At 40.0% G+C, this 23,159-nt stretch overlaps 1 protein-coding gene across 4 annotated transcripts in view; it reads left to right on the forward strand.

The window, feature by feature from the left end:
- The window catches only part of LOC125236029 (protein kinase C and casein kinase substrate in neurons protein 1), a 221,325-nt gene that overhangs the window by 84,369 nt on the left and 113,797 nt on the right, over positions 1–23,159 (forward strand). The window contains exons 1-2 of one of the 4 annotated variants that reach the window (XM_048142712.1): positions 789–1,050; positions 13,503–13,747. In XM_048142712.1, coding sequence (XP_047998669.1) covers positions 977–1,050; positions 13,503–13,747 — 319 coding nt within the window. In that variant the 5' untranslated portion in view covers positions 789–976. Of the gene's footprint in view, positions 1–788; positions 1,051–13,502; positions 13,748–23,159 lie in introns of those variants that run through there. The other 3 variants (XM_048142713.1, XM_048142711.1, XM_048142715.1) reach the window with 3 other exon arrangements.

The raw sequence follows: 23,159 nt of genomic DNA on the forward strand, positions 1-23,159 counted from the left end.
GTGACCATCCCCTCGATTTGATTCATACAATTATGTATTTTACCTTTACCTTGACTTGACAGTCTATCAAAATACTAATAGAGTTTTTACTAAAAATTTATAAATGATTTGACCACGTAGAATAATAATACCACCGTACAAGACTTTCGGCCCCTGTACAATCAAAGGCATACTGGTCCCCTTCCAACTTATTAAGCGATTAGAATACCACACCTGCGCAGACGCTTCCGTCCGTGGCACCCGTCCCTTTCCTCCCCAGCCTGCCAGACAGGGATGACCGAACTGGTTCTCGTCGACTTAGTAGACCTAGTACTTAGTATCTCTGCAATCTCGGTCTACTCGCACGTCAGCGAGTTTTATGTCTATTTAATGACCTTCGAGTTTTTGACGTATAGCGATAGCGTTTAACAATCCAAAAATTTATGTAATTTTTTGGTTCTAGTAGCCGTTAGGGTGCACTGTTTAATTTTCCTTGCGAAGAACGTCATTTTCCATGACGTTTATGCTATAGTGTAATTTATGGTATAACGCAAAAACTTATAGTATACACGTATGCTGGTGACGGTTTTGTTTTGACAACAAAAGTGAGTTTAGTGGTGATTGTAATGTCAAGTGGAAATGTTCAGAAGTTGTGAAGTGTTTAGTGTTGTTTTGATTTAAAGGTTGAAGAAGTATTGTTTTCTTTAGATGTAATTTGATATAGATAGATTAGATATTTATGTATATAAGTTCGGTTTCCGGGGAAAGCAATAAACCGGAGAGCCCGGAGGAATAATTAGGAAATAAGAAACTTTTAACGGTTTCCACTAATATTTTAACTAAATACAATACATCTGTTTTAAAAGCTTTCGGCGTTGACGTTGACAGGATTTGGTTTTCAATTGAGCAACAGACTTCCTAAATTAATGCGAATGTCAACTCAGTGTGTTTAAGTTACAAATAAGTGTGAACGTCAAAATAATGTGAACTCAAAGTGATGGCTTTACAAGTGAGTTACGGAGGGAGACAAAAGTGCAACGGGAAATTGCATCACATGTGGCAGTATCTTAGGTGACGTATTTATGGCTTTGATTCTTAAATTTCCGTTTAATAGCTAATATTGTCCATATTCATACTTAATATTATAAATGGGAAAGTGTCTCTGTTTGTTTGTCCGTCTTTCACGGCAAAACGGAGCGACGAATTGACGTGATTTTTTAAGTGCAGATAGTTGAAGGAATGGAGAGTGACATAGGCTACTTTTTGTCATTTTCTAACGCGAGCGAAGCTGCGGGCCAAAGCTAGTATGACATACATAGATAGCGGATGAGACCGCGTGTGGTGACGAGCTAAATTTTTCACCACACGATTTCTTCCTTTAGGTATCCTAGAAATCAACTGTGGGTAACTTATTGACGGTCTGGCATACCGGATATCGACCCTGCCTGCTTAGCCGATGGACCTGGGATCGAATCAGATTTGTGTGATGCTGATGCGTACAGATATTTGTTCCTGGGTCATAGGTATTTTGTAAGTATATTAAGTTTGTGTATATTATATATATTGTTGTCCGACAACACAAACCTTCTTGAAATTCAGTCGATCTGTGTAAGAATGTCCTATGAAATGAAATGAAATTATATATTGCCGGAAATACATTCCATAGATTATTACTAATATTAACATAATAAATTAACTAAATTAAATTAAAATTACATACATACATACATACAATCACGCCTGTATCCCATATAGGGGTAGGCAGAACACATGAAACTACTAAAGTTTCAGTGCCACTCTTGGCAAATAAGGGGTTGAAAAAAAAACGAAAACAAAACTGTGACATTGCAGTGACAGGTTGCCAGCCTCTCGCCTACGCCACAATCTGTAACTTGAGCCAAGTAATATCGCTATCAGAACGGGGATGGCCTGTAAATGTATTCAGCTATCTCGTCGTAAACTGCACTGCTGCCTGCCTACACGTCCTGCCACTTACACACTACAGGGTGCCTTGATTATCGTAGTGATTTTAAAGCCTGCGATACACAATTACACACATGCCTGATGTAACTTGCACAACTGTCATACTAGCCGTCTACAAAATTACTGGAAAATGGATTGACATGCAAGTATTTTATACGCGGTTGGCATAACAGTTCATTTGTGCAATCTACAGGCATGTGAATCGCAGGCTTTACTTACTTGACTGGCGCGATATCTCAAAATTCGCAGCCCTTGGGAAACATGACCGAAAATAGAAAGGGACCAGACTGAAAATCAGCGCTAGTTATATGCACACCGCATATCTAGCACGAGCTGAGACTGGGACCCATAGCCTAAAACTATCTATATGAAATTGGAGTTTTGTTTTCGAATAAGAACTATATTGTTTAAGTAATTATTTAAGTAGGATAAAGCTGTATTTTTATAAATTATTGTTTAGCTTGTGTAGTATAAGTTTAAGATTTCTAGTTTGTGGCAATAAACTTTCTTATCTTTTTTTTTAATGAGTCTTGTCCTCTAACAAGAACACGCGACTTTGTACGCTCTTGCGCGGTATCGGTACAGCTTTCAACGATTTATTATTATTTTTTTATTGAAAAAAAAATGAAAATGAAAATGAAATATTTATTTTTCAAGTAGGCATATTACAATGCGCATATGAACGTCAAATAAAGTCAAGTTATTTATTCCATCAACTTGTTACTAATACATGTTTATTACGATGCTCTGCAAATCGATATTGATGATATTCACGTCGCTTTATTCTCACTCCAGTGGATCACAATCACAACTTACAAGCAATTCTATTGGCTGATTCTCGTATACTGTCAGTCTCTCATCCTAACCACACTGATCAGGCAGCCTTATTGGACTTTGCTATGTTGGCTAATTTGGGATTGAAAGTAGCCTTTGTTTTCCTGTATACAGGTTAATAAGAATAAAATCATAAAAATAATGCACAATATTTGGGACACCCTTGTATAATCCTTGACGGGATTCCAAACGGAACGGCCGGAGCAGGTTTGTTGGCGCCCCCGGCGGACATAAACAACCGCTTCTTGTATGGAACTAATGCACTTACTATCTTTATCCACAACATAAACACTCGGCCCTGGGAGCTGTAGACCTTCACGACATGCTTGGAAAACGTAAAAGTGAAAAATAATTCGTTCTTAAAATCATTTTATCACAGTCAACTCAACTCACTATAGTTTTAACCGCGTACGCTATTAAATTTAAGCCGTTTTTAGAAATTTTGTAATCGACCAAAAAAATTGGTTCATCTTAGGTAGCGTCCCCACTTAGGCGTCGCGTGTCTCGGGGCGCGCAACGGACGTCTCCGCCACGCCACCTGGGGCGCGTCTTACGTCCTTCCTAGGGACCGGCCACACTTAAGAGACGCATGTCCTGAGGTGCGGAACGGAGTACTGAGGAGACGTTTTTTGAATTACATTCAGGCGGCGTGGCGCGGACGTCCGTTCCGCACCTCAGGACATGCGTCTCTTAAGTACGGCCGGTCCCATAGAATCTGGCAACAAAATTTCATGAGTATCGGTCAGGGACCGGACAACCCCTTCCGCGCTACAAGCCTTTCATTGGGAATCCCTAACGTAAGGACGACCCAATCGAGAGACTCTCCCTTTCGAACTGCAAGCCCATTCATTTGACTAGCCCTTACAAAAAACTTAGCAAAACAATAAAGCTAGCCCTGTGCATTGGCTTACCGCTATCCGATACGGCTTGCAAGCCTTTAATAAGGGTTACCCTTATTTTAAGCGCTATTTATAAGGCTTTCCCTTTTGTTGAAGCGTAGTCGAGCCTTGCGTGAAAGAGACAGGATTATGAATCTAAGCTAGTGTAAGAGGCGGAAGGAAAATGCGCTGTTGCCACTCCGCACTATGCGCCCCATTTTTAATTTTGCAACGAAACATGTTTTCGTTGGATAGAAGTAGAACACGGCTAGAAATTATTTTTAATGAACTGGGAGACAAGGGACTGAGGATCGCCTGATGGTAAATGATCATCGTCGCCCATAGATCAGTATGTATGTTCGTACGTATGAATGTATGTAGGTATGTATGAATGTATGTAGGTATGTATGTATGAATATAAATATATAAATATGTATGTATGCATGTAAATATACATGTATATTTACATGCATACAGTGTTGGCCGAAAATCAATACAATTAACCATTATCTATGGAGTTTAGAAATATAAGGAGCAAAAGCTTTAAGTATCAGAAGTGCACATATAAAAGAGAAGATAGGTGGCGCTGCAATAGCAGGGAGATAAGGGTTTGACAATCTCTTAGCCTTATCGGTAGTGACCCCGCCTACGGAGCAAGAGGTCCCGGGTTCAAATCCTGATGAGATCGTTTTTATTTTTTTCTACTAATATTTTTCTTCAATTTTTTTTATTTTTTTAATGTCCAAAAATATTTTGTTTTGTTACTACTTTTCGAAATTTCATTCTCAAGACTTACAACATTACCTAAGAATCCTAACATGGGGCAAACAATGTTAAAGGGCTTAAATTAACATTTGTCTGAATAAAACAATAAATAAACACAAATAAAAATACAACAAAAAGAAAATTAATGTATAAAAAAAAACAAAAAGCAAAAAGATCGCTGTCAGAATCGAACCCGAGAACATCTGCGTACGAAGCCAGCGCACTACCACGGGACTACGTCTTGACTTACTCAGTCTGACGAAATCAGCCTAGAGAAAAGAACGTCTAATGTCATGTCACATCGCTGATCATTGAGCGAGACATGCGCTCCAAGCGGAGAGATTTGTAACTGCAATTACAAGGCCTCAGCCGGTCATTTTTGCGATTGTTGTACTTCGACAGATGTTCCTCCTTTATACTTCTATACTCCCTGCCATTATCATTACACATTGAAAACGTTAATTGCCAACATAAAAATAAGCCGTTTTCGTCATCCAACTCGCCTTGATGAGTTAATTGGGTGAGCAGTTCCTAAGATAGAGCTGATGCTGAACCCTGGCTTTTCCCAGGGGAACGCGGGTTTGGTTTAACATAGGCAAGCGCTGTTTTCGTCATCGGACTTGTTTTGATGAGTACTTGAGTGAGCTGTAACCAAGGTAGAGCTGATGCTGAACCCTGGCTATTTCTAGGGGAACTCGGGTTTCGTGCAACATAGGCAAACGCTGTTTTCGTCATCGGACTTGTATTGATGAGTACTTGAGTGAGCAGTAACCAAGGTAGAGCTGATGCTGAACCCTGGCTTTTCCCAGGGGAACGCGGGTTTGGAGTAACATAGGCAAGCGCTGTTTTCGTCATCGGACTTGTCTTGATGAGTACTTGTGTGAGCAGTAACCAAGGTAGAGCTGATGCTGAACCCTGGCTATTCCTAAGGGAACTCGGGTTTCGTGCAACATAGGCAAACGCTGTTTTCGTCATCGGACTTGTATTGATGAGTACTTGAGTGAGCAGTAACCAAGGTAGAGCTGATGCTGAACCCTGGCTTTTCCCAGGGGAACGCGGGTTTGGAGTAACATAGGCAAGCGCTGTTTTCGTCATCGGACTTGTCTTGATGAGTACTTGTGTGAGCAGTAACCAAGGTAGAGCTGATCCTGAACCCTGGCTATTCCTAGGGGAACGCGGGTTTGGAGTAACATAGGCAAGCGCTGTTTTCGTCATCGGACTTGTTTTGGTGAGTACTTGAGTGAGGAGTAACCAGGGCAGAGCTGATGCTGAACCCTGGCTATTCCTAGGGGAACTCGGGTTTCGTGCAACATAGGCAAACGCTGTTTTCGTCATCGGATTTGTATTGATGAGTACTTGAGGGAGCAGTAACCAAGGTAGAGCTGATGCTGAACCCTGGCTATTCCTAAGGGAACTCGGGTTTCGTGCAACATAGGCAAACGCTGTTTTCGTCATCGGACTTGTCTTGATGAGTACTTGAGTGAGCAGTAACCAAGGTAGAGCTGATGCTGAACCCTGGCTTTTCCCAGGGGAACGCGGGTTTGGAGTAACATAGGCAAGCGCTGTTTTCGTCATCGGACTTGTCTTGATGAGTACTTGAGTGAGCAGTAACCAAAGTAGAGAGCTGATGCTGAACCCTGGCTTTTCCCAGGGGAACGCGGGTTTGGAGTAACATAGGCAAGCGCTGTTTTTGTCATCGGACTTGTCTTGATGAGTACTTGTGTGAGCAGTAACCAAGGTAGAGCTGATGCTGAACCCTGGCTATTCCCAAGGGAACGCGGGTTTGGTGTAACATAGGCAAACGCTGTTTTCGTCATCGTGAAATATCTGAGACTCGTCTTTATGACTGGTACTTGGTTGAGTTGAGTAGTACCATAGAATCTGTCAAACTATTTCTGTTGATTGTTGTGAATTCTATGAAGATCGTTTGAAACTGAAATACTTTTCTGGTGGAAATCAAGCATACAGCGCGTCTGATAGTAAGTAGTAACCGTAGTCTATGGACGCTTGGAACTCCAGTATTCTCTTTATTCCCTGTGTTACTATTAGTGAAATCGACTGTACTTAATTTTGATATTCAAATGGATATACATACGTATTTTTTTAGACACAAATAAAGTGTTTCATGTATGGCAAATTAATAAATGTGTTCTAACTACTTGATGTTAATATTCACTTCTGGTAAGATTTTTGTTCAATTAATATTATGTTTTTATGCCTAACTTGAGATTGCATGAAATATTTCTATATTATAATGTACCGAAACCAGAGTTGCCCTAGATACCGCCAGGGCTCAGCTACAGCGCTGTCTTGCGCTACTGCGCACCCAAGTCCTCGTCAAGACATGTCCGATGACGCAAACAGCGTTTGCCTATGTTACACCAAACCCGAGTTCCCCTAGGTACAGCTAGGTTTCAGCATCAGCTCTATCTTGGGTACAGCTCACCCAAATACTCATTAAGACTAGTCCGATGATGAAAACAGCGTTTGCCTGTGTTACACTAAACTCGAGTTCCCCTAGGTGCAAACAGAGTTCAGCATCAGCTGGACTTTGGGTACTGGGTACTGCTCATTCGAGTACTCAAGACAAGTCCGATGAAGAAAACAGCGTTTGCCTGTGTTGTTTTACACTAAACCCGAGTTCCCCTAGGTGCAGCCAGGGTTCAGCATCAGCTGGACTTCGGGTACTGCTCACTCGAGTACTCATCAAGACAAGTCCGATGACGAAAACAGCGTTTGCCTGTGTTACACTAAACCCGAGTTCTCCTAGATGCAGCCAGGGTTCAGCATCAGCTGGACTTCGGGTACTGCTCACTCGAGTACTCATCAAGACAAGTCCGATGACGAAAACAGCGTTTGCCTGTGTAACACTAAACCCGAGTTCCCATAGGTGCAGCCAGAGTTCAGCATCAGCTGGACTTTGGGTACTGCTCGCTCGAGTACTCATCAAGACAAGTCCGATGACGAAAACAGCGTTTGCCTGGGTTACACTAAACCCGAGTTCCCCTAGCTGCAGCCAGGGTTTAGCATCAGCTGGATTTCGGGTACTGCTCACTCGAGTACTCATCAAGACAAGTCCGATGACGAAAACAGCGTTTGCCTGTGTAACACTAAACCCGAGTTCCCCTAGGTGCAGCCAGGGTTCAGCATCAACTGCACTTCGGGTACTGCTCACTCGAGTACTCATCAAGACAAGTCCGATGAAGAAAACAGCGTTTGCCTGTGTTGTTTTACACTAAACCCGAGTTCCCCTAGGTGCAGCCAGGGTTCAGCATCAGCTGGACTTCGGGTACTGCTCACTCGAGTACTCATCAAGACAAGTCCGATGACGAAAACAGCGTTTGCCTGTGTTACACTAAACCCGAGTTCTCCTAGATGCAGCCAGGGTTCAGCATCAGCTGGACTTCGGGTACTGCTCACTCGAGTACTCATCAAGACAAGTCCGATGACGAAAACAGCGTTTGCCTGTGTAACACTAAACCCGAGTTCCCATAGGTGCAGCCAGAGTTCAGCATCAGCTGGACTTTGGGTACTGCTCGCTCGAGTACTCATCAAGACAAGTCCGATGACGAAAACAGCGTTTGCCTGGGTTACACTAAACCCGAGTTCCCCTAGGTGCAGCCAGGGTTCAGCATCAGCTGGACTTCGGGTACTGCTCACTCGAGTACTCATCAAGACAAGTCCGATGACGAAAACAGCGTTTGCCTGTGTAACACTAAACCCGAGTTCCCCTAGGTGCAGCCAGGGTTCAGCATCAACTGCACTTCGGGTACTGCTCACTCGAGTACTCATCAAGACAAGTCCGATGACGAAAACAGCGTTTGCCTGTGTTACACTAAACCCGAGTTCTCCTAGGTGCAGCCAGGGTTCAGCATCAGCTAGACTTCGGGTACTCATCAAGACAAGTCCGATAAAAAAAACCGGCCAAGAGCGTGTCGGGCTACGGTCAGAACCTATCAAGTTCAAAACAATTTTCCTAGAAAGTCGTTATAAAGTTCTAGTTTTGTGATTTTTTTCATATTTTTTAAACTTATGGTTCAAAAGTTAGAGGGGGGGGACGCACTTTTTTTTCCTTTAGGAGCGATTATTTCCGAAAATATCAATATTATCAAAAAACAATCTTAGTAAACCCTTATTCATTTTTAAATACCTATCCAACAATATATCACACGTTGTGGTTGGAATGAAAAAAAAAATCAGCCCCCACTTTACATGGGGGGGTACCCTAATAAAATATTTTTGCCATTTTTTATTTTTGAACTTTGTTGGCGTGATTGATTTGATATACATATTGGGACCAAATTTCAGCTTTCTAGTGCTAACGGTTACTGAGATTATCCGCTGACGGACGGACGGACAGACAGACATGGCGAAACTATAAGGGTTCCTAGTTGACTACGGAACCCTAAAAAGCAGCGTTTGCCTGTGTTACACCCGAGCAAAGCAGGAGCCTATCATAACTATAAGTATTTGGTATTGAAAATTGAACCTTATTTTATCTACAGCCGTTTCCATTAAACAGAAACGCGCAAATATCACACACTGTGCCGCCATAGGTAACGATCGTATGTTATTTCGTTCGGAGTAATGTGTGCTTTATGAGCGAGGTATAGGATTTAAACTCGCACGATATGATCTATAAGGGAAAGCAAATAAAACCCAATATAAGGCTCACCCTTATGGCGTTAGGCTGAGCCGATGATAAGGGTTTTGAAAGGGTATTGGGCTATTTTAGGTAAGCGCTTTCGTTAGGGCTTTAAAAGCAAAATGAAAGGGTATCGCGTCAAAAGGGTAGGGTAAGTTAAGCCTAACGAAATACCCATACAAAACCCCGTATAAGGGATAGCGGGCCGGTCCCTGGTATCGGTTGAGAATTGCCACCCGTAGAGGAGAACTCCCGGACAAAAAAAGCAAAGCGAGTTAAAAACGTAGACTTTCGCTATTGCTGCTGTTAATAAACAAATTTTTGAAATATTTATGCAAATGTGTCTGAAAAAGATAAGAGATTATTTGCCACTACAAGAAACTAAAAAACCTGGTTAGTTGGTAGTGACCCTGCCTGCAAAACCGATGGGCCTGGGATCGAATCCGGTCACAAATAATACCGGCCGCACAATTGAGAATCCTCCGGTGTTTAGCTAACTACTGCACTCCAAACTTCCTATCACAAAATAAATATCCTTTTCAGTACAGATGGTGTTTTTTTAACGCACTAGTGCGAGAAGTGGGCCATCTGTACTGAAAAACGTCGTACGATACACGTGCGAAAAGGAAATTCGTAACTCGTGTCGATTTAAATTTAATTTATCGCCACTCGTTTCGAACTTCCTTTTTTACGCACTTGTATCGTAATGTACTATTTTATCCGACTACGGCAACGCAAAGGCAGGTTTATTTATATATTTATACCTACTATCAGTGTTTGTGTTTTTCCATCATGACCTTGAGGTCGTAATGTGTACCCTTGAACTTCACCACAGACACAGCGTCGCTAATGATCCAATCATTACCTTTTAAGTAAGGCTGTTCTGAGTCCAGCTCAGTATTCAATGCAATACACATTCAATTTTATACTAAAATTACTAATATGTGTGTGAACAACTTGATTTTAACATAAATTCCTTATAAATTTTGGATGCGGTAGTAGGTAATCGACATCATTTATTGAGTGGGTACGATTCGCGATAAGAGGTCATAAACTATTAAATTACTACCTACGATACTTTTAAATTAAAATTCTATACCAATTGTCAAAGTATCATCCACGACACTATTGTTGTGTCTAAAAATCTAGATACAAATCATACAAACTGTACAAATGCATTTAAAAATCATAGTCAGACGTAAACAAGGAAATATTCTATATTAATGCAAATTATACTTCTTTAACAATATTGCAGGTAAGAAAACTATAAATAACTCCTTAATTTGACGATATTTTTTGTATCCATAATTTTTTATGCAGTTATGACATCAGATGACCACAATGCCAATGAAATGACGTGATGTGAATTTTATAAACAAACGTGAATAGAAATACAATTAGTCAGAGTATGAGAGTATCGAAGGATCGTCATTGATGGTAATATCAAGGTTGCTAGATTACGTTTATGTTATTGTTATTTGTGGCGTTCTATGCCTAAAGGGTCCTTTTTCAAATACAAATCTGTTTTCATCTGAAATTTCATCAGCAATTTTTCCTTATCGTTAAAGCATAAAGATATTTGGTTTATATATTAGGGTGTTTCATTTTTCCAAAATTTTGATTTATCTTTGACTTCGCTTTTCTTCTTGTTTCTACACCTATACAGAGCCCATATACCAAAAATCAGGGAAATCGGACAATATTTAGAGGTCGCACACTGTGGCAACTTTTGTCTGAAGAAGTTAGTATGGGCGCAGGAAAGGCTAGAAACAAAATTTATGTAACTTTTTGTAGTAGGTGGTATAAAAGTGATTTTAATGAAAAGTTTTTATATTGAAGCAAGTTCTTTTAAAAAAATTACTAGTTGACGTGGCATTTAGTTCCTAGGCAAGGTTTCTTATGGTATTTTTTTGGACGCTCGACTTCCTTCTAAGGAACAAGTTTTTTTGGTTTTTTGTCCTGTTTTTGGCATGAAGCAGTGGTCTCTCGGCCCTCTCGGGGCACTGATAACAGGATAGGTGGATGATATCAAGCGGTACATTGGCTATCACCAGGTCCGCCATGGACCGGCTCGGCAAAATATGGAGAATCTTCATCACAAATGCCACTAAAATGCGACTTGTCAGGGCATTAGTATCTCCCAATTTTCCCATATTTCTTTACGGTGCTGAGACGTGGACTTCAAGGGAAAAGAAGATAGATTTCCTAGAAATGTGGTGCTGCAGAAGAAAGCTAAGAGTATCCTGCAGAAGGTTCAGATGCGATGGACCAGCCAAGTCAAGGCTGCACTTAGTGGCCCACTCTACGAATGCGTAAGGAATGTCGATGCATTGTTAAGCTTGCTACCACCCCTGATGTGACGACCACGACCACTCTGCCAAGAGTGTGACGACAAAGAAGAAAACAAGATCGTTCATTGACTTAAGTATATTGACCGGGATATAGACCCTACTTACATTTTTGATTTTTGTCTTAGAACTATTTAATGTTCAGGATGTTAGCGATTATTGTAGCCCTAACACCAGACTTGGTCGATAGTCTAACAATAGTCTATCATACCGCAAAGAAGAGTAAGTATACCTATATATTTAATAATAAAAATTAACGCTCCAGTCAAAGATGAAGAGCAAAACGGTTCTCGCTGAAAGTCGTCGAACATCACAGAAAATGCGTTACTACTTGCGAACAAAAGATAAGGTTGCGGCTTACACATGTAAGCTAAATGATGATGATGACTTATTTTATGAAGAATGGATGTTACAACTGTTGTATTTTAAGTTTACTTTTACTTTCAAATAAGTTACAACTACTCTATTGTTTTATTTGAAAAGAAAATTGAGTAACATTACTTTTTAGCGACTTTTTTTCAAACTGTTCATCCAGTGCGACCTCTAAACAATGTCCAAATCACTTTAAATTTGGTATATAGGCGTTTAAGATAAGCTAGAACCGAAAGCCGAGCGAAATCAGAAAAAATATCACAATTTTATTTTTCCCATACAAATATGAAACACCCTATTATATATGACTGTTTCAATCTGATATAATTATGATCATCTTTCAACAACAGCATACTTGTAAATAGTGTTATGTAGGTCATGTTAGATGATAAATCTAGTGAATAAAAAAAAACACCTACACACTCTGCTTCATTTTTGCCAAGCTCCCGATATTTCGACGCATTTACAAGCATCGTGAATATCGTGATCATGGAAAACTCGGTCTGTATAAGTCTAACGAAAATAACCGTGAATCATTCAAAATATTTAAGTTCGTTTCATCCTATTGCTACATATTACTGTTTTTTGTATGTTTCTTATTTATTTTTCGAATAATAAATTTTCTGCTCTTAGTTTACGAGTATTACAGCAATAACTGTTTATTGTCTATGACCTCGCGAATCTGCTTGACAATCTCAGATTACAAGTTTACAGCTCGACTTAAATTGTCTGTTGTTGTAAATTGTCTGTCCTTTTGTATTTAACATTCTGTGCAAAATAAGCCAAAAAAAATTATTACATTTATATTTACAATATTACATTTAAGATGCATACATTACAACGCATAGAAGTATTAACGTCTACGATTTCATAAAAAAATCGCTCTTAAATGTTATCCAATCCAAAGCTTTTTTTAATATGTTTGATACACGTACGTATCGTTGATTAAATACAGGATTAAACACACTGACGATCAGTGCTCCGGACAGCAACAGTCTGAGGCAGCGTTCCCACTTAAGCGTCGCGTGTCTCGGGGCGCGCAACGGACGTCCGCGCCACGCCGCTTGGCGGCGCGTCTTACGTCCTTTCTATACAAAATGTACTGAGGAGACGTTTTTTGAATTACATTCAGGCGGCGTGGCGCGGACGTCCGTTCCGCACCTCAGGACATGCGTCTCTTAGGCAGCGTTCCCACTTAAGCGTCGCGTGTCTCGGGGCGCGCAACGGACGTCTCCGCCACGCCGCCTGAATGTAATTCAAAAAACGTCTCCTCAGTACATTTTGTATAGGAACGACGTAAGGCAGCGTTCCCATTTAAGCGTCGCGTGTCTCGGGGCGGCGTGGCGGAGACGTCCGTTCCGCACCTCAGGACATGCGTCTCTTAGATGTGGCCGGTCCCTTAGATGTGGCCGGTCCCTGAGTTGGACGTAAAAAGTGACAGCGCCGAAAAACTAACTGGCCGCAGCCGTCCGGCGGACTGATTTTCAGTGGCTGCCTTTACATAAACAGCATAATCTATGCACCCCTTGGGACTTCATCTTTAGATCCTGGATATCACGTAGCACAAGAGTCCTTGTCCAGACCGTTTCCAAACTCGACGGTTTTATCTAGTTGTCGCGAGATTTCAAACAACATCGTAAATCGTAACCTATAGTCTGCATTTTACATTGTTCTAAACCCCTTTTCTCTTCTTTCCAGAGGGGCGGTGTGTGAGTGTCGCACCGCCATGTCGCACCACAGCGACGAGCAGTCCATGCTCACAGTCACCTCCGACTCCTTCTGGGAGCCTGGTAACTACAAGAGAACAACCAGGAGGGTCGACGATGGACACAGGCTATGCGGAGAGTTACAGGCCCTAGTACAAGAAAGGGCTGATATAGAGAAGACTTATGCCAAAAGTTTAAGGGGCTGGGCGAAGAAATGGAACGATCTTATAGAAAAAGGTGAGTCAGTAGTGTTTTATGATGAACAGCATATTACTTAGGCTTTGTCTGACGGAGACGAAAGATGGTAAATATAAGAGAACTATCAATAGGGTCGACGACGGACACTGGCTATGCGGGGAGATTCAGGCCCTGGTACAGGAGAGGGTTTATGTGTTTTTTTTTAATTAAACGTCATAATTTCATAGAAGTTTCACGATTAAAATAACACGCACCGATGGGGCTGTGTTACTATAGAATGGGGAAGATATAGACTTCCCAACGTAGGGTGGTACATACACCAAGATGAAATGAGTGTATTATTTACGTTTGCGACATGACTTCACACTCACACGTGTGTAGTGTGTATTTGTAAAGATTATTAAAACACATGTTTATAGCAGTAAAACGAGAGAGGCGTCTAGGTGAAGGTTATTATTAAGAGGCCTTATTCCTAAAGACGAGCGTTTTTTGCAAAATAGAACCTTTTTCATTCAAAATTATAAAGAAACTATAAATGATTATTAAAAAAATGATAATGTTCCTAAAAGTACATATCTTAAGCTAGAAAGTCAATTGGTACTACTTTAAAATATGTCTTTTTATACTTCCGAAAAATCAGTTTTTTCGGAAGACGTTTTCAAATTTCGTAGTGGAATAGCTCGTTTAGAATCGTGATTGTGCTGTTAAAAATGTTATTTGGGGTAATAAATGATCACAATCCTATTTGTTATATCCTGTACGAGTTAGCTAATACTTTGACATTTTAAGATTTACTTGAAATGGTGGATAAATAACCTTCCGTATCCTCCCCATTTTTTCGATAAAAAGAGGTTTACATTATGTATTTTTCCTGCGATTCCTGCATTTTTTATAACTCTTAAATAATATTATCCTAAACTAGAACTTCTTATTGACCTATAAAAAAAAAATCATACATATAAGACATACCTTAATGTCGATAGATATGTTTTTAAAACACCTAAAATTCGAATAAAAGACACTGTGCTAACGCGAGCCCGCTCAGTCTGCGCCGAGCGCTCGAAGACAACGGACCTGCGTTTGATCGTCCGGCGCACCTAGCTTTCGTAAGCAGCGCGATAGTTCCGAGAAGTGCCGTAAACTGCGACTAAACAAATCTTGATCCTTTTTACACCTTATGCAATTTTAGCATTCGACATGCTTTTCATATGATTTTGGATTTTAAGTTATACGTGAAGTTTGTTGAGAGTTTGAATTATTATTATATTTTGGGACCAGGATGAGGTTCTGGTTCTCATGATGATGGAGTCAGGCAGGAGATGTTCAACAGAACTGCTATTCTACTTATCATAACTCCACCATGTTTGGGCTCATTAGATTTGGGCTGATGAGCACCATCGATCTAGATGAGGTCCAAGGTCTCATGATGGAGTCAGGAGGTGGTCAACAGAACTGCTGTTCTCCTCATCATAACCCCATCATATTTGGGCTCATTAGATTTGGGCTGACGAACACCATCGAACTAGATGAGGTCCAAGGTCTCATGACGGGGTCAGGAGGTGGCCAACAGAACTGCTATTCTCCTCATCATAACCCCATCATGTTCGGGCTCATTAGATTTGGGCTGACGAGCACCATCGAACTAGATGAGGTCCAAGGTCTCATGATGGAGTCAGGAGGTGGTCAACAGAACTGCTATTCTCCTCATCATAACCCCATCATGTTTGGGCTCATTAGATTTGGGCTGACGAGCACCATCGAACTAGATGAGGTCCAGGGTCTCATGATGGAGTCAGGAGGAGGCCAACAGAACTGCTATTCTCCTCATCATAACCCCATCATGTTCGGGCTCATTAGATTTGGGCTGACGAGCACCATCGAACTAGACGAGGTCCAAGTTCTCATGATGGAGTCAGGAGGTGGTCAACAGAACTGCTATTCTCCTCATCATAACCCCATCATGTTTGGGCTCATTAGATTTGGGCTGACGAGCACCATCGATCTAGACGAAGTCCAAGGTCTCATGATGGAGTCAGGAGGTGGTCAACAGAACTGCTATTCTCCTCATTATAACCCCATCATGTTTGGGCTCATTAGATTTGGGCCGACGAGCACCATCGAACTAGATGAGGTCCAAGGTCTCATGATGGAGTCAGGAGGTGGTCAACAGAACTGCTATTCTATTCATAAGACTGCTTGCACTTACATTGACATTATACTTTACATAATGCTATTAAACCTAATGAAGCGTTGTTTTATTACCTAAATCTCAAAACCCTCTAAATAAAATATGTCTAGTAAGGAAGGAGCAAAAATTTAACCGCAGGCTTTCCAAACCGATGATGTTTGATCAGCTACTTTTAGAACGAACATGTACATAATTTGATTTTCACCCTTTCAAATGTTTCTAAGACGCAATGTTTTGCACAGGTCACGTCATGCACAGTTAAACTGTGGAATGAATTGTTGCCAGCGGTATTTCCGGACCGATGCGACCTTCAAACCTTCAAGAAAAGAACGTACATCCATCTTAAAGGTCGGCAACGCACCAACACTTCTGGTGCTTCGGGTGTCCATAGCCGGCAGTGATCGCTTACCATCAGGCAACTTGTCTGCTCGTTTGCCTCCTATCCCATAAAAAAAACGTTTAATAATTTTTAAGAAAAAAAACCGCCGCCTTTTGGGTTCTGATGAAAGCTACTTGCGAATGTTGGATTATGTACAAATACATACATACAATCACGCCTGTATCCCATAAAGGGGTAGGCAGAGCACATGTAGAAATGTGTAGGTATTTTTTAAAACTGCTTTTAATGCTTTAATTATTAAATTTTTTAAATCGGTCCAGTAACGACGGAGATATCGAGGAACAAACAAAAAAAAAACAGACGAATTGAGAACCGTCCTTCCTTGAGAGATTTGAGGCGATGGTTAAAAAGTGACACAACATCATGAGCAGTTCCACTGCACCAAATGTCACTATTCTGGACGTAAGTGCATGCTGTTCTTATAAAAATATGAAAGTCACTATAACTGTGCCGTTTAGATTTAGGGAGTTCCGGTCTGACCATCATCAACAGTTCCACTGCACCAAATGTCATTGTTCCGTACGTAAATGCATGCTATTCATATAAAAACACAAAAATCGCTATATGTATGCCTTTCAGACTTGAGGAGTTCCCTGGATTTCTCCAGGATCCCATCATCAGAACTGGGTTCTGATAAAAATGGGACCAATCAGTATGCATATACATTCAATAAAAGCTTTCGTAGTTTCGGCTCAGCGGTATTGGTTGTTGAATCAATCAATTAGGAAACCTGTATTTATATATGTATATGTAGACTACTATACTTTTACTACATTCATACACCTTATTTACTACTACCATACCATGAACAGGAAATTCCCCGTATAAAATTGAAAATTATGTTATTACCAATTTAATTCAAAACTATCAAGATTATTTGTGTCGGCGTTGAAACGCGCGTTGAGTTGCAGGTGCTCGCGTACCGAGCGCCAACGCCATCTATCGATGGCCGTTTCGTGAAATTGATGAGCGCTCTAAGGAATAAGGAGTCTTAATTATTCATCCTTATATTTCCTTATTGCCACCATTGTTGGCGTCTTTACTCCATCCGCGACATTTGACCTGTGGCTAATCACCTCTGTTAGAATAGAACCAGTCTCCAGCAACTCGTTATTCCTAACAATTTATAAGAAAAAAACTGATCAATGTTTTTTCTTGTTTTCATTCGACACTGTAGTCGTATACCCAGCCAAAGAGCATCTCAATTCTCAATCACTAGACCGAGCGTTCGAGCTAACTCACTACAAATTCGACCCTTTTGCAATTTAGTATGGGAACGCAACCGTTTGATCCACATTTTAAAATTAGCTTTATGGTTGAACCTGGACTGTTATAATAGTATGTATGTATGTATGTAAACACTTTATTGTACATAAGACAAGTTAGGACATTGAAATACAGTATAGTTATGGTGTACAAAGGCGAACTTATCCCTATAAGGGATCTCTTCCAGTCAACCTTTGAGCGAATTGAGAGGAAAAAAGTAATAAAAACATGATAGACAAACGAACACTGTACAGAAAAGAAAATATATATATATATATATATATATAGTTCAATTATTACCCCAGTATTTTATACAATCGTGATATAATACAAAGCTTTTCAGTCGAGTACCATGTTTAGGCCACGAAGCTTGCTGAGTGGCCTAATAGTACGGTACGAGAGTGAAAAGCTTAATTATATCACTATTGTATACAATACTTTTTCTACGAGTCATCATCTTCATCATCAATGGACGGAAATATCATCATTCATGCAAGTTAAAATTAATGTTTATAGAGTCGTTCACCGTTGTATCAACATCGAATTACCTAGCAACCAATTGTTTGTAATAACCGTCTGCTTGGCCGATAACGCGACAGATAAAAAAAAATGTGTTTCAGATGCAGGAAAATTTGCCAGGTATCGCAAATTAGTATAGAAATTGTATGAAGTTCTATTTTTGAAATTATTACAGTTAACTAAAGTCAATTATAATGAGCTTATTATAATTGAATCGGAACTGCCATAGAGTATCCAACACTGAAAAGTTAGCACTTATAGTTTAGTCTGTGGTGTCCTAATTGACAGATTACAGTCGACAAGTAGAAAAATTTAATTATTAACTGTTATTCTGTAATGTTATAAACAATGTAATGGTGTAAAATACAACTCAATTGCGTTGCTCGAATCATGGTATCCACCAGTACCACTCATCCATACTAATATCATAAATGGGAAAGTGTGTGTGTCTGTTTGTTTGTCCGTCTTTCACGGCAAAACGGAGCGACGAATTGACGTGATTTTTTAAGTGGAGACAGTTGAAGGGATGGAGAGTGACATAGGCCACTTTTTTCTCTTTCTAACGCGAACGAAGCCTCGGGCATAAGCTAGTTCTTTATTAACACTTCTGTCTGTGTAGTTTGTGCGTAATTTCATAAATTCATATATTGATTTATTTTGTAATAGTTATACATTGTCAGTCTTACAATTACGTAGATACATATATTATTTACAAAGGAATTTAACATGTCAAACAATGGCGTAAGCAAGGAAAATATAGTACATTGCAAAGATATAAGTTTCACCGATGATCAGTGTTCATGATAGAACTAGCATTAGCTCGGTTGCTCCACCGGCGCGGCGACATTTTGACCCGTGGCCGCATCTGATTGAGGCTTCATCTCGAAGGTGTAACTGCATTGAGATGCACCGATAACGATAACACCAGACAATAGTATGACTCAAGTTCTAAGTTTACTGATGATGTAACGGTGCTGAATAACTTGCATATAATTTGTTCACAACAATCTTTTCTTTGTTATTTTTGCAATAGCATGTTCTTTTCGATCTGCAGGTTCGTTTGACCTTTTCTGTAGAAATTTGTATGACAAAGGAGGTGTCACTGTCAGGTCTCACGTGCCATAAAAGTGCACAATAATGAGTAATCATACATACATAAACTCACGCCTGCATTCCCAAAAGTGGTAGACAGAGCACATGAAACTGCTCGTTTCAGTGCGAAATTGCGAATCTTAGCAATAATGTGGTTGAAAGTTAACGAAATTGTGATACTGGTAATGAGTTAGTTATTACCTATGCGAATACTTCTAATATAAACAAATCATCCGACTATTCTCCGGCTACATATAAAACCAATCATCAAACAACAGACAGACACATTATGATATGATCCATTCTCAACTTGTAGAATGTATAAAACATTTTAATAAGCCGAAAACCGTCTGCATAACGCAACCACTTACACAATATATCAATTATGTACGAGTCCATAAAACGTTGAAGCGACGCAATATATTCATTTCTTGATCCATCCATCATCGGATGCCTTTCATCGGCTGACGAGAATTCATTAGTTTGCCAGTGACAGTACTAGGGCTTCATTCAAGTAGGCTTGTCTAGTACATGTACTAGTACAAAAGACGCAATTGCCTCCACTAGTAGACCAAACTCCTTATTCTCTAGTGGAGGAATGACAATGACAGCAAAAACATCAGAGGGATCCGAACTAAAACCAACCGAGCGCGCGTGAAAACAAGTCTCGGCTAGTATATCTTGCTCCATCATACAACCCTCCATATATTTTTGCCTCAAGGCTCCTCAAATTTTTCCTGGCGAGCCACTATCTTTTTTCCAATCCGCTGCCGTGTGACGAGCCGGAGCGCAGACTCGGATTGGGACGTTTGGCGGGCCAGAGTTTTGAGACCCCTGCATGACCTGACTGATATGACCGATACGGAGTGACAGTTTCTTTCGGTGCGGGTGTACTACTTACTAAACTAAGGGCCACTTGCATATAAAATAGTGGGTTAACCTCGGGTTTACCCACCATTTTCGGTGGTGCAAGTGACCCTAAATGTACTAAAGGACTAACCAGTACAAGTGGGTCGCAATCGTTTTAGTGAATGATCATTGATCACGCACTATAGTCTACGCACAATGGCCGTTTAGCGATCACCATAATTAAGTAATGTGATCGCCCGCATCATGCTTTAACGATTCATCCATATTCGGCGTGCATTCATAGAAATGCAAATAAAGTTATTACTATAGAGATGAGGGATCACTACGAAGCAATTATAAATAAATATCCGACATCTGGTATTTTCTCAATTGTTTATTAAAATGCCTTCAAATTCTTGACGAATCACCACTGACCTGATTGTCGATGGCAAACTATTATGGTTAGCAACACGTTAGGTACATTATACAACACTACATATTTTTCGCCGAGCTAGACAAAGATCAAGATATTTCACTTACTAGTCTTTTTTTTTATATGAAATAGGCAGCAAACGAGCAGACGAGCCGCGTGATCGCCGCCCATGGACATAAAGCAACATCAGGGGAGCCACTGAATCCTGAAGTAGCCATTTCGCTTGCACCACAATCGTCTCGTTGACTTTTCCTTAAGTTTTCCCAAATAATTGAATAATAAAACCATGAATTACTTGACAGCAAATTACAAAAACCAACCTAAAGGAACGAACGAACTAAGCTTTTGTACAAATTCCAATACTGGTTCGGTTCGATGCTAGGAAATCGCGTTCAGTGATGTAACGATGAGGTGCGAGGTGCGATTACGCTTTAGAACCGGTTGAACGTCTACCTTTCTCGACTTTACCTTAAAGGAATACATGCCTATTCATACAGGTTGTATCGACTTTACCTTAAAGGAATACATGCCTATTCATACAGGTTGTATTATTAAAGCGATAATATGTTCATAGAAATTCCACATCAGCTTTCGAGAATCAATAAAACAAATACATTACTAAACGCGGCGTCAGGAAAGCATTGATTTTTGACCGTACAAGCCGATTTTTGACCGTGACACTATTTACGCGTATAGATTATCAGTTTGAAAACAACAATTATTACAACTACAGATAGTTAATTAAAAACGTATTTAATATTTGAATATGTATCACGTAAGTTTAACGTCTATAAAAGTATTCTATTTTATTATCTGTTTAAAGTCTGTCCTCAACTATAACCTACCTGCGAGCAAAGAATATATATATAACCGCGTAAAACGCTTGCACACTTGAGGACTTTCCTTATATAAAAGGCAACAAGCGTCCCAAAAAACAGCTTACCTCGGACACGGAACCTTTAATTTGATGCTCAGTTACGTTTAGATACTTTAGATGGCGCTAATTTTAATGTGTCAATTTTAACACAATATTAGTTTAGGTACCGTGAAATCGTCAAAACTATCGAGAGATGAAGACAATGCTAGACTACAAATTTTACTCACACATAAATCCTCCATTATCCATTTTAATGAAAATAAAAAATAATATCGGAACACACCCGTATAGTCAAGAGTGAGTTTTCCGATATTTGTGAAAGCTTTGGCAGCTCCGATATATCACATGGCAGTATGTCTCAGACGGTAGCCCGCAGACTGTTACCGCTTTTACGAGTGCGACGAACGGGAAATGTATCCGCTCCCTTTGATGTCTTCGTCAAACGATGCTGGCATTCAATTTACTCAAACATGTCTCTTATATGCATGCACATGTCTTTTATGTACATGCGTGTCTTTCACAGAGCTTTGCATGCTTCTGAGTATGATAGAATTACATTTTCATTTCGGTAAGTGTTTGAATGCATTTTGAAATTTCTCATTTTCTTAAAACGTTTCTCCAAGAGTGTCTTAAAATGTATATGGTTTGTCGTAAAATTTTGTACCTTACCTATATGATATGATTCATTTGTTAGATCACATTTGTTAGCTATTTATAGCAAAAAGGTTAGAAAAACATCAGATGTTAAAGAAGTGAGGTTGTGTGTTGGGTGCGGAGTGTTAGGGGCGGCAACGCGCATAATGGGTATAATTCCTACTACTGGAGTTGCAGGTTTCCATTAGGGCTAAGGAGACTGCTTAGCATCAGACTGGCCGTATGTTTTTGCCACCGACGTAGTTCTAAAAAATATTTGTTTGAGATAAACATTCGCAGCCAAATCACCAAGTCAACTATGTATTTGCTTGTTCAAATCTAGAAAATCGATTTCGAAACTTCCGATTTTCTCACTTTCCTAAAATTCCAACTCCAGTCATGTTCAGTCCAAGTCTAGACAACTGTTAAAACACTAGGCACGCGTTAGCTGTTTTAATTATGCACGTTTCATACGACCTATGTATGTATGTATGTAACTGCCCATACAAAGAGCGCGGAAATTACACTGTCAGATGAAAACTCTCTACTATTCAACGTTTGTATTGACAACACAACGGGGTATTCATGAAAAGTGTAAATAGACAGTTTAAGGCATTGGTGGGCAATTTTCCTAGTGTGATATTTTCTTAAAATAAAATTTGAATGACGTAGTCGGTAAGCAAAGAAAAAAGTGGTTACATACATATAAAAGTAGTTCAATTTTCTTTTATTTGGAAAACCAACAGCTTATAAATCTAAAACTTGCTTGCTGGCGGCTATAACCCGAGCTCATATAACCCGGCAACCTTCAAATCAAGGGTGAACAGGCATCTTCTGCGCGAGCTCACTCCATCGTGTTTCTTTACATACCATAAACATAAAAAAAACGTGTACAAGTGTTTGATTCAACTTGACAAGAATGTGGTTGTAACCAGTAAAAGGTATCACGGTAACAGTTGGCCGCCTGATTGCGGTGTCGGGTGTCGCTCACGCACGACAACAAATTATGTCGACCACAGTACTATTAGACAGCAGTTCATTGGCCTAGAAACGGATAATAAAATAATAAAAAGTTTCCGGACAGACTTAAATATCAAGTTAACATATCTTCGTTTTATGATTAGCCATCATCGTTGCCTATGGACATAATGTTATTAATTGATAATATTAGTGTTTATACTATATCTTATATTT

This window comes from Leguminivora glycinivorella, chromosome 18 (genome assembly GCF_023078275.1).
Source record: "Leguminivora glycinivorella isolate SPB_JAAS2020 chromosome 18, LegGlyc_1.1, whole genome shotgun sequence".
NCBI lineage: Eukaryota > Metazoa > Arthropoda > Insecta > Lepidoptera > Tortricidae > Leguminivora > Leguminivora glycinivorella.